The 13,248-nt window shown below is 36.3% G+C and overlaps 1 protein-coding gene across 8 annotated transcripts in view; it reads left to right on the forward strand.

The window, feature by feature from the left end:
- Positions 1-13,248, forward strand: part of Osbpl9 (oxysterol binding protein like 9) — a 173,797-nt gene that overhangs the window by 76,214 nt on the left and 84,335 nt on the right. For all 8 annotated transcript variants that reach the window (XM_003463061.5, XM_003463060.5, XM_063236500.1 and 5 more), the window contains one exon: positions 509-587. In XM_003463061.5, the coding sequence (XP_003463109.2) occupies positions 509-587 (79 nt within the window). The remainder of the gene's footprint in view (positions 1-508; positions 588-13,248) is intronic.

Here is a 13,248-nt window from a genome sequence, read left to right on the forward strand (position 1 = left end):
GCACATTTCTGACTCCCATTGTAGTGAGCAAATTGATTGATTGATTGATTGAGCATTTTTTTTTTTAATTTTAAAGAAAAAAAAACAATGGTCCAAAATTTCAAAACAAGATTGTAGGAGAATATCAGTAGTACACTGTATTGTTATCAACAAAGTAGTTGTTTATATTACAAAATATAGGCATGAAAAATTGCTCAGAAAGGCGAGTGGCTGGCTCTTAAATACTGAACAGATTTCAGATTCAGCTTCTATGTTTGTCCCTTCCCCCTCTCCCGCGTCATTGGTGCCTCATCAGGGCACAGAGAGTGTCTGCAGGGTACTGGAGTGTCCTGCCAGCCCCTCTCTTTTCGTTCTCCCTCCTTCAGGAAGAACAGAGTCTCAGGTTTCTCTTTTCTGTCTAGCCTGCTTCCAGTGTCCTTGGTGCACTAAGTATCTCAGGGCCGTAGCAGTAGTGAATATTGCTGATGTCATCGTTTGCCTTATTGGGATTTTGCTCTTTGTTTCACAGGGAGCTGTGATTGGTATAGACGATGAGGACGACAGCACCTTCACAATAACTGTTGATCAGAAAACCTTCCATTTCCAGGGTGAGCTTAAAGAAGAGATTCTTTCTCTTCACGGTCCCAACTGCTTCTTTCCTTGTGTTTTAAGTTATTTGCTGAATGATTTGAATGGTTTTGCAACTGATCCTGCATGAACTAGTGCACGGGAATGTTCTGGATGAAGTGGTACTGCAGGTTAGGCAGGGATTTGTATCTGCAGTGGATACAGATCTATTTGAAATGACTGTGGATCTGGCGGCAATTGGAGATTAAAAATTTAAAGGATAAAAATCAGTGAAAACAGTAATGGGCTGCTGCTGCTGCTGGCTTGTGTTTTCAGAAGGTTGCTGATCTTCTTTATCAAGGAGTGTGGTGCTGCTTCTGCATGAAGAGTCCAAAGACTAATTGTGAAGGGTGCAGTGTTTGTCCGTGTCTAACTCAAAATGTAAATTAAATTGAAGCTAGTGCAGCCCTTCGCTTAAAGGCTTTGCTCTGCTTCAAGAACTACAAGTTTGTGTTCATTTCATCTGCATTTCTGTGTCTTGTCTGCAGCTGTCATTTCTCTGCTGTTAACCTTTTTTATATTAATAACACCAATGCCATCTGCCACTGCTATGTTTCGGCATTGCATGCTATGGTTCGCCGGTAGAAAGGGTAAGGTACTAGATAATCATTCTCATTGCATCTTGCTTTGAAAGTAAACCAGCAAATAAAAGTACATGTTAATGAGCTTTTCTTGATCATGTTAGGTATATCAGGATGAATGAATATTAAATAAATTTATATCTTAAAAATGATTTGGTTATGAAGGCTGAGAGTGACCAGGCATGCTATATGTGGTATTCAGACAGCTATTATTCTTTTGTGATAAGACAGTATTTTGTATTTTTCTTTATTATCCTCTTAAAGAAATTGACATGTAGAAATGAAAGATGCAGCTTATATATGAGGCAACCAGCTTTATAAACTTGGCTAAGACAAACCAGCATGTTCAATAATGATCTTGCTAATGTTTTTTGCTTTTATCTTTAAAATATTTAGTGTTTGTTAATATTTATACAAAGCTGCTTAAATAATGATGCTTTCTCTGAAAAATTTCACTGCATTTAATTGTATGAAACATTGTAAATCATAATGATAAATCACAGAATCCTTATTTTAGGTTAGATATGTAATGCTGCTTATAACACATGCAGTAGAACTCTTTACTTGAATGAAGTTGAATACTTTAACGCATTTCAAGTAAGAGTTGCCAAGTGCAGATGCAGGCTGCAGTATGGAAGTCTGTCCTCTGCAGTCACCAAGGAGGCATCTTTTCTGGACTTCCAGGAGCTGTGTTGTTTGCTTGTTTAAATAAGAGACTTGGATCCCTAGAGCAAAGGCATTTATACCTTCTGATTTATTTTTAAATTATTTATGTTAAACTGATCTCCCCTTTAATACTCCCACATTTATATGACTTGCTTATAAAACAAGACATTTTTTTTTTAATTGGTACCGGGGATCGAACTCATGACCTCCTGCTTACAAGGCAGGTACTTATGCCACTGAGCTAAATCCCCAGCCCCAACAAGACATTCTTCTAATGAATTATTTAAATAAGGATGAATAAGAGTTATGCGTATTTTTTAAAATGAGTTTTTAGTCTGAGGTGGTTTCATGATTTTTGCAGTCATAGGCAACACAGAATCTGACTTTTGCCAGTAACACCTGGTTTACTTCTTTTGGCACTAATGAGAGTTACTTCATGTTTACTGATCCTTGTACAGAAAGTCTCTGCAGATTTGGTTTAAAATGTTCTGAATGTCATAAATCTTAAATTCTTTATGAGAATAGAAAGTAAATTTTGTCAGATAGACATTAGCATATGTTTAAATGTGTTAAAAATTTTAAAATTAATTGTTTTTGTAGTGCTGGGAATTGAACCCAAGACCGTTTAGGCAAGCACTGTACCACCGAAATACTTCCCTAGCCCAGTGTTGTAGATTAAATTCAACTGAGCTAATGAGCTATATCTCCAGCACTTTTTTTTTTTTTTTTTTTGGTCTTTGAGACTGTTTTGCTCAGCACTTCAGGCTGGCTTTGAACTCATTTTGTAGCCCATGGTGGCCGTGAACTCCTGACAACCCTCCTACCTCAGCCTCCCAAATATAGGCATGTGTCATTACACCCTGCTTCAGCCTTTTTTTATTTTTTTATTTTAAAACAGGGTCTCACGGAAATGGCCAGGTTGACCTCAAACTTGTACTTTTCTTGCCTCAGCCTCTCAGAAGCCTGGGGTTACAGGTGTATACCTATCTACCCAGCCTAATATACCTAAAATTTTTAAAGCAGGCGATGCATCTCCAAAACAAATCTATAGTCAGTGTTTTTCTTTAGTGGGAGGGGGCAGTGGGGTTGCTGGTACTGGGAATTGAACCCTAGGGCCTTGCACTGAGAGGGGATGGGGAGAGAAGGTGTGTGTGCGCATCTGTCCGTAAATGTTAGGGTGGCTAGAAAAAAGACTCACTAGACTCTTTTGGTGAAAGAGCTGAAGGAGAAGGTACAAGCTATATGGCTCTGGCTGTGTTGGTGAGTGGGCAGGCATACCACTGCAGGCAGGGGAAATAAGTACACAGGAATGTTCCTGCCACGTTTAAAGAGCAGCAAGGAGGTCATTTCCAGTGGGAGTACAGATCAGGATGGGGAAAGTCGTGGGAGATGAGGCCCACCCATAACAGGGAGCCAAAAGACATGAAGTCTTTCCATGGGCATTACATTTTACTGAGGTGAAGGACCCTTAGAGGGATTTTTCCAGAAGAGTTGAATGATGTGTTTCATGTTTTAACAGAATCATTCTGGCTTCAGGTGAATAAAACACAGAAGAGCAAAGAAGGGAAACTAGAAGGTTATTGAAAACTAGAAGAGAGAGACTAGTGGTTCCCACATGATAGCAGTGTGGATAGAGAGGAAGTGAGAAGTGGTCCAGTTGTATGTTTATGTATGATCCATTTAGTGAAATACAACATAAATTGAAATATATCCATTATATAATTCACTTAATGTTGACAATTTATTTGTAACTGGCACACAATTAGGACATAGAACAGTTCCACCACTTCAAAGATTCCTTTCAGTCAGTTGCCACGCCCAACCTTTGGTCCCAGGCAACCACTGATCTGCTTTGTATCACTATAGAATAGGTTTTTCATTTGAGGAACTTCATACAGGTGGAATCATACAGTATGTATTTTCTTTTACTGGCTTTATTTTAGTTTAGAATACTGTTTTTATGATTCATGCATGTATTAGTATTTCCAATTATATAGCTAAGTAATATTCTGTTGTGTGGCACATTTGAAGGCTAAGTGGTCACATTTGACAGGAAGATAAGTCTAGATTGTCAGCAAGATTTTTGGTTTGAGTAACAAGAATGGAGTTGCCAGTGGTGAGATGGAAGATGGGAGGAGGAGTATGGGCAGCAGGGGTTTAGCTGCATGTGCTCATTTCACAAGCCTCAGCTGTTCACCAAGATCCAGAGTGAGAGGATTTGTGACAGTTGGAGGGGCCCAAATGGAATAAAGTCATGGTAATGGGGAAGGCAAATGGCATAGAGTTGAGATGTTTAGGAGGTAAATCAACTGGAATTGGTGATTGCTTGGAAATGGGAGGTAAGATGGTGTTGAGTGTGGTTGAGATGTGAAGCAGTCTGTCCTGCAGAACAGAGATGGTATAGACTCTTGCTTTTGAGGACGTACAGATTATGGTAATTGAATCTGAATCTGAACTGCAAATGGAGTGTATTGATGTAGGTGGAATTAGAGGTAGAAAAACGGACTGTCCAAAGACTAGGCAGATAAATGAGTAAAGGGCAAAGCTGGATGTAAAGCTAGATTAAGACTAGCAATTTGGAGAGCTGGTGTCCCATTCAAAGGGGTAGCTGCTGTTTTATTCTAGACACTTACAGGCTTTTGATCATGCTAGCTTAGTGTTACCAGATTGCCCTCTTTTTTTTTTTTCCCAGTTTTGGGGCTCTAAAAAATTATTTATTTATTTTATCTATTTTATCAGTTTTGGTTTTTTGATACAGGTTCTTACTATGTAGTTTTAGGCTGGCTTTGAATTTACTATGTAGCCCAGACTAGCCTTGAACTCATAGCAATTCTTTTGCCTCAGCCTCCTGAGTACTGGAATCACAGATGAATGCCACTGCATCCAGTTTATGTTCACTTTTTTTCAAGAGAAGCCTCTAGATTTATTTTGCTATTGGGTTGAGTATGCTTATGTGAAATCCTCATATTTAAAAATTGCTCAAACAGCTGGGGATTTAGCTCAGTGCCATAAGCAAGTGTGAGGTCTTGGGTTCAATCCGCGGTACCAAAAAATAAAATAAAATAAAAATAAAAATGTTCAACCTAGGACATGTATTGGGTAGTTTAAACAGTTAAATTTTCAATCTTTGGTTAAAGCTGCAAAGAGATCAAAATCAGAAAAGCGCTCAGGATTAAACTTTGTAGATGGAACTGCCAACAGCTTAGGTTACAGTGAAAGCTATTGGTTTCCATCATATGAACTTACTTTTCTTTTTTATTGCAAGTTTTATTGAAATCACAGCTTTTCATTTGTTTGTTTTGTGGAGCCGGGGCAAAAACCTAGGGCCTTGAACATTGAGGCAGATATTGTACCAGAGTTACATCCCCAGGCCTAAAATTAGTTTTTATAGCTCAAAAGTAGTTTCATATCAGCGGTTCATATTAATTCAACCTAGTAGGAGATGATAGTCTATAGTTTATATTAATAATTGAAAATACTCAGTTATTTGAATTTTACCTTCAAATAAAATTATGTTTCCCTAATTTTTTAAATAGATTTATCTAATTTAGTATATGTAATGATTCATAATGTTACTGATGGTATATTTGGGATAATAATGATAACAAACATTTATTAAATGTTTGCTTCACACTAGGAACTATTGAACATTTTACTAAGTCATGTAGTTCTTACAAACTACTTATAACTTTATGAAATAGGTTCTATATTATTGTTTCTATTTTACAGGAAAGGAAACTGGGGGCCACAGATAAACTAACTGGGCATTTAAATACAGTTGTATTTCAAGGCCATTCTCTTAATAGCCATTCTGTTAACAAAAGCTATTGAAGAGCCTTGTGAGTTGGTTTATAATGAACTTTTATTATTATTATTATTATTTTTTTTTTTGTACCGGGGATCGAACTCAGGGCTGTGCGCTTGTAAGGCAGGCGCTTATGCCCCTGAGCTAAATCCCCAGCCCTGAGCTTTTATTATTTTACCAGAAAAGGAATTAATGTAAAATATGAATAACTTTAATAATAATATAGTTCGGTGAAAATTTAAAATATGGTGATGCTAATATTCTGCACGTTCCACTAGTAGAAATAGTAAAAGTGGTGGTGTTGGTGATGGTTTCAGTAGCTACCTACTGCTTCCAAGTCTCTGTTGTGAACCAGGCACTGTGCAATAGGCAATGGGAAAAATTTACGTAATTCCTAAATGGTAGTTTTACTTCTGCTTTTAGAGCTGAGCTGGAACTTGTGATCCTCCTTCCTGTTATGCAGATTTGTACTCACCCGGTCCCCTTGCCCTTTCAGAAACTGTGGGAATGGACCCTCCCTAGTGATTCTGATACACATTAACATTTGACAGTCATGGGTCTGGACCCACTGGTTTCATTTCTTATTGGACACAGTTAACTCTGCATTTGTGGAAAGAAGTGAGACACAAAAATCCAGGTGAACTGGTTTTGAGCCTCGATAACCTCTTACTGTGACCTAGCCTATATAGCAGGAACCTCTTGCTTGAAGCAAAGCTGGCCAGTGAAAAAATTTTAGAGGAAATTAGGCATATACCTGTGACTAGTTCTTCATTATATAATTTTTCTCTGTCAAAGACAGAGGATGACTTACTCTTTTCATCCTTTTCTTTTCTTCTTTCTTTTTTTTTCATTTTGGTACTGGGGATCAAACTCACGACCTAGTACTTACCAGGCAAGTGCTTAAGCCGCTACACTAAATCCCCAGCCCTTTTTTCTTTTCTTTCTTTCTTTTTTTTTGGAGGTCATCCTTTAAGCAGCATAGTCTCCAAAATAATTTTGTGTGTGGAATTTGTTCATAAATTTTGTACATACTTAGAGTAATACAAATTTCCTCCCACAAAATGTAACATTTTTCTCTTTGAGGGACTGAAACTCAGTGCTTTCAGTGACCTGCATTTTCAGCCCTTTTTATTTGTTTTATTTTGAAATAGGATCTTTCTAAGTCACTAAGTTGCCTGAGCTGAGCTCAAATTTGTCCTGCTCTAGCTCCCTGAGTGTGGGAATTATAGGTGTTCACTATCATATCTAATTCATAGTATGGTTGTTGTTTTTTTTTTTTTATCGGTACCAGGGATCAAACTTACGACCACATGCTTACAAGGCAGGCGCTTATGCCACTGAGCTAAATCCCCAGCCCCACATAGTATGTTTTTAAGCGTTAAAAAGGGGGCTGGGGAGGGCAGGAAAGTGAAAGGGTAGTAAAAATGATTAAGATGTGATATATATATGTACCAGTTCCCAAGTGGTACCAATGAATGTAATTATGGATTGCAAACATACTAAAAAACATTTAAATTAAAATAGCTTTTAAGAACTAAGTGGTTTTTTGTTTTTGTTTTTATCCTTTTGAGACAGGGTTTCACTATGCAGTTCAGGCTGTCCTCCACCCAGTGATACCCCTGCTTTAGCCTCCCAAGTGGTGGGATTGCAGGTGTACATCGCCACTCCAAGCCAGGAACTAAGTCTTAATGGAGGTGGTTTGTGGTTGGTCTGATAACCAGTTTTTTTCAACTCAATCCATTAGAGCTTGTTCATTTACTAAAATGCAGATATACTGGAAATGACCTAGTGGTTAATATTATGGTGAAGGCACGTTTTTGATTCAGAAAAGTTATATTGATCAAATATATTAGGAAATGCTGTCCCCACAACATTAACATCAATCAGGTCAACAGGATACACTTGCATCATTAGTCATTTAGAGGAACAGATTGTGTAAATTGTTAGACTAAAACATGATCGTAGAGCTAAATGTCTTCTGTTTTAGAAATAATCATCTCAGCCTTGTCGTTAATAAACAGATGCCATTATCTTGTATTGACTGTTGACTTTAAAAAAATGTCCCTTGTAGCTTTATATTTTGGACATATGTGATAACCTTCCTCCAAAACAAAGACTAGCTATATATTGGCTCTGTAATTAGATACTATAATTCCCGTGAGTGTTAAGTGGGTGAATGCTGCTGGATTTGTGTACTGGGAATTTGTTGTATTAGACGGATTTGATGTTGCTGGTGTACTTTCCTCATCCTTTGTTTTCTATTCAAAATCTTCTCTAAATATTTTAAATTGTAACCATCATGAGTTTAATTAAAGACTGTTCGGTTTAGTGAGTAGCTAGGATCAGGGAATTGGTTTACTTTTATGAGCTTTATCTCACCATTCAGTTTTCTATTATTTTTAAGTGGGAAAATTAGTACATTCTCATCGTAGAACTCTGCAAAAATGCAAAGATGGTACTAATAATCCTTTCATATTCTACCACCTGAAGGTAATTATTAGTAATATGCTTGTAATTACCTTCTGATTCTTTTGTTCTTTGTGTATGTATATGATAGAGGTGAATCATTCCGTATAAATGTTAGCCAGATTTTCAGGTTTAAATATTGTGCCATGATCATTTCCGCATGATACTAAGTGTTCTAAGAGAACATGATTGTTAATGGTTTTTAGTATTCTATTTTGTGAATAGTCATGTTTAAACAACAGGTTTTCCTCTTTTAAATCATTCTTTGTGGAATATCCTTGTACATAAATCTTTAATCAAATCTTTGCTTAACTTAGGATAAATATAAAATAATCAGAACAAAAAGCATAGATATTTTTAATACTACAGAAGCAGTCATCCTCAATTACTTTTAAGAGAGCTATTGATTTATACTCCCCCTCCCCCATTGCACCCCTCATTAGCACTTGGTATTATAATTTTGAAAATATGTCAATTCATTGTGTCCCTCAAAAATATACTTCAGACTATCTATTGTTTGGTGACTTGGTCATTTCTTGGTTGTTGTGGGACTCTTCATCTTTTTCTTACAGTCTTTGAGAAAGGAAGTTAACCCCATTTTCTAAGAAATTGTTGATTTATGTCATTCAATTCTTTTTAGTTTGGAACACATTGCTTGGTGTAGGTATTAGCATGAAGAGAAGAAAATGAAGATTTATAATGAAAAGCATTTCCTTACTGTGGTATGTAGTAAAGTGTAGCTGAAAATATGCATGAAATTAGAATGTGTTGCAGGAAGACTTGCCATGATACAGAAAGGTATATTCTTACCACATAGTATAAAGTCCTTAATGCTTGCCTCATCTGTTAGATGTAGTATTTATTCATACATTTTATTCCTTTCCAAAATGAACCTGTAGGCAACAACCCATGTCTAAAGAATATCGTTGCAGTTCTAACTTCATTATTTTTTTTCTCCTTCTGAGCAGAAGAGCAGGCTTCCTGTTGCAATAGTATCAGCCATGTTTTCATATTGTCTCGTGTTTTTGGTTGTCATAATTCCTCTTGTCCTAGGTCCAGGTTGAGGCTTGTCATGGGGCAGAGGCCAGCTGAGGCGGGAGGACTGTAAACTGTGCTTTTGGTGAGAAGAAATGGGAGCAAATGGTGGTGAGAGGTCTGATATGAGCAGATCTGTCACTGAGTTGTGGGGAGCTTTACGACCCTGGCCAAATGAAAGCCTGGGAACGTTCCCTGTATGACGTTAGAGGACCAGGAGTCAGACGTTGATCTGTATCCTGCCTCATTTTATTTCTGTTCTGACTCTACTGTTTTACTCGGTTAACTGGGGACATTTTCAGACTGTTGAGGGAAACAAATCAATAAATTTGCTCATACATATTTATGTGCAGAGGAAGTCTTGCCCTAAGAAGACTAAATGTAGAACGTGAGGGCACCTGTGTTGGTGTAAGTATAGTGGTTTGGTGTCAATTTTAAAGAATGCTGAGTCAATGACATTTCTCTGTGTGTAGGTTGTATTTTACAAGATGAGACAAAACTTGTGGGATATATGGGAGTTCTGTCTAAGCTTATATTGCAGCCTGGTTTTGGAAATATGGGCTTTTTAAAGACAAAGGTTTGGGGTTTTTTTAGCATCTTATAGCTAAATACAGAGAAAGACGTATGTAGCTTGTTGCTAGCTCTGTACCTTAAGCAGAATTCTTGGGAGAGAGATTCTTTGAAGGGCAAAGAGAAATGCCTTCATTGTATTTTTTTAGCCTAAAAAATATTTGGAGGTCTGGGTCTGTAGCTGAGTGGTAGAGGACCTGCCTAGCATGTGCAAGGTCCTGGGTTTGATCCCTAGCACTGCAGCAAAAGAAAAAAAAAGGATACTGTATTTTTTTGTTGTTTGTTTAGTTTTGTTTTGTTTTAGTCTTAAGGGTTTTCTGCAACTCCAGTGTATAAAGAACATCTATTTAGAAAACTCTAAGCATCTCCCTGAACAGGAATCAGTCATTACAATTTCTTATTGATATGGTTATGTTGTTAGGCTACATCTATTTCAGTCTTGTTTACCTCAGAGGCAAACAAAAGAAATTAAATAGCAAATTCTTTTTGTTCTTAGAGGTATGTTTTATTTGCTTTGTTTTTGTTTCCTTCCTAAATTTTCTAAACAGGTAATACTTTTTTTTCTTGTTTGTTTCATTGATTAACTTCACTGTGTAACTTCATTCTTCCTTCAGTAATCAGTGAAAATTATTATTTATTTATTTATTTATTTTTGGTGCCAGGGATCAAACTCACGACCTTGCACTTGCCAAGCAGTTGCTTACGCCACTGAGCTAAATCCCCGACCCTGGAAATTACTTTTGAACTTCCGTATTTCTCCTCATAAACTGAAATATGGGTTTAGAGTTTCATCTTTCGCTTTTCTTCTCTAGAGTATACTGAAGATACAGTTTATCTTTTAGCTTTTCCTAAGAAGGGAATAGTTTTTAGTAACACATATGGGAGTATTCATTGTTAGTTAATTTAGTAAAGTTTATGAAAATAAAGTTTTTGAAGAGGTCATGCTCATCAAATAATCTGGATTAATTAAATCAGATATTTCAAACCCAAAATAAACTTCAGCATCTCATCCCTTCTAACCTGTTTTTCCTATGGTGTTCTGTTTTGTGGAACAACTTCCATGTCTCCAGTTAAACAAATTTGGAGCCTGTCTTTCCCAACATTATATTATATTCATTATATTATATTATATTATATTATATTATATTATATTATATTATATTATTCTCAATCTTTCTTTCCTATCTCAGCATGTGTGCATTGACTTCTATCTCTTCACTGGCCCCTACGATGATTTTGCATTGCATGGCTGCTCTTCTGACCTCCATACTTTCTGTAACCCTTTTAAGTTCCTTCTTGCCCCTCCTCCTTTTTTTTTCTGATCTCTCCTCTGAGAAAGCGCTTTCCTTATTAATGTCTGAGAGAGCTCTCTAAAACCATCTCATTCCTAACAGCTTTCTATCCTCCCTTATTCTTAGAAAAAGTTCTGATTCTTCTCAAGTTCAAGGAATAATGGGCCTCCAAAATTAAATCTTCTCTAAAACCTGGAGATAAAATCATTAAAAAACATCTTCTACAGGAGGTACAATTACTAGATATTTACATATTATTTTGGTGAAGATTTTCATTGACTAGGAATAATTTGATATAGAAGCATGTAATTACAGAATTAATTGAAAAGAATCCATTAAGCTGCATATGGCTTCCATTATCTTCTTTGACTTGATATCCACATAGTCAATACAAAACCCTGTGAAGACTTAACACAGTGTGGTCTCAGACAGTCAAAGCAGAAGTTTTGGGGGAAAAAAGCACTTTGTAAATATTTATTTGTTAGGGGCTGTGGATTTAGCTCAGCGGCATAAGCACCTGCCTTGCAAGCAGGCAGTCGTGAGTTAGATCCCCGGTACCGATAAAAAGAAAAAAGAAAAAAATGTAAAAAAAAAAAAAAAAAATTTGTTTGTTGTGACAGTTTCAGAGACTTCAGCTAAAACTAATAAACTTTTGAAGGAGCCAATTATGAAAGCTCTAAAAGGCTATTACAACAAAAATAATAATTTCTTGGAAAATCTAGCCTGTTTTTAGACTCCAAATGTAAAAATAGAATCCTTTGCTGAGTAATGAAACAATGAATCATCATTCCTTACTCAACAGTTATTTATTTGCCCAACATGATCCCAGAGGCTTGGAAATGTTAATAAAACAAATAAAGATCCTTGCCTTTTTGGAGTTTAAATTCCAGTGACAGGAGACAGACAATAAATAATAAACATGAATAGTCATAAATTAGAAGGGTTAAGTACAATAAAGAAGAAATAAGGCTAGGATAACAAGAATTAGAGATAGCTGATGAGGGGCCAGATTTTAGTATATGGTGGTCAGAAAACAAGAATTATTTGGGTAAATGACAAATAATCATTTGTCCTATACTTATGAGTAACAGTTTCTAAGAAAATGTCAGGCTTTGAGAATTAAGAAAATGTGGATTAGATCCCAGTTTTGACCTTAGAAAGGGCACACTTGAGCAAGGAAAGGGAAACTACAATAAAACAACCTGGAGCAGTGTAGTGTTGTAGATGCTTTGGTGGAAGTACATGCAAGGTATCAGACATCCAGACCTTTCTAATTTGATCTCACCTCTGTTCTTCCTATGATAAGCAGTTTATTTAAACTGACTCTCATACCTTCTGAGTATCAAAACATTGGTGTAGATTGCCTTTTTTTTTTTTTTTTTATACCAGGAATTGAACTCATGACCTCAAGTTTGCCAGGCAGGCTGTGTACCAACGAGCTGTATTCTCAGCTAGTGTAGATTGCTTTAGACTTGATTATATGAGTTGGTCATGCTTTCTCTGTACTACTTTATTATTTAAAAAAATAAAAAGCTTCAACTACTCACAGTGTCCATACTGATTCCAAATTATAGTCAGCTGCACCCTGAACCACCTAATTATCTAAGTGGATGTTTTTATCACACACACATTCTTCCAGCATCATATGCTTGCCACTATTACATAATGAGCAAAGCACTGTAGTGTGTCCAAGTCTCAGAGACACACCAACAGATGACTGACAAAATTCTATTTTTTAGAAGTTTACATCCTGGAAGAGACAATCAAATAATGAGGATGCTACATGTGTTGTATACCAGCAGTTCTCAAACTTAATGGTATAAGTACCCTTGTACATTTTAAAACTACATGAGGACTCCAAACAACTTGTATTTATGTGTTTATTAATATCTACCAGTTTAGAAATCAAAACAAATTTTAAAAACTTGTTTTAAAAATAGTAATAAGGAACTCATTTCATTAATATTATTCTATGATAAAATACCTGTTTTCTTAGCCTCCTCCCTAAGAAAGCAACATGGTGTTTACATGTTTGCAGTTCTCTTCAATGTGAAAGTAGCTGGATTCTCACAAATGCTGCTGCATTAAATTGTGTGTGTTGTTGTGATTGAAGTAGTACAGTAGTTTTTGCTTTGTGTGTGTATACTTTATATTGTTTCCATATAAACCAGGCATTGTTGAGATTAAGATTTACAACAAATCCCTTCCTTAATACTTTTCTCTGGCT

This window comes from Cavia porcellus, unplaced genomic scaffold (assembly GCF_034190915.1).
Source record: "Cavia porcellus strain 051 isolate PalLab524CR breed Dunkin Hartley unplaced genomic scaffold, mCavPor4.1 scaffold_25, whole genome shotgun sequence".
Lineage (NCBI taxonomy): Eukaryota > Metazoa > Chordata > Mammalia > Rodentia > Caviidae > Cavia > Cavia porcellus.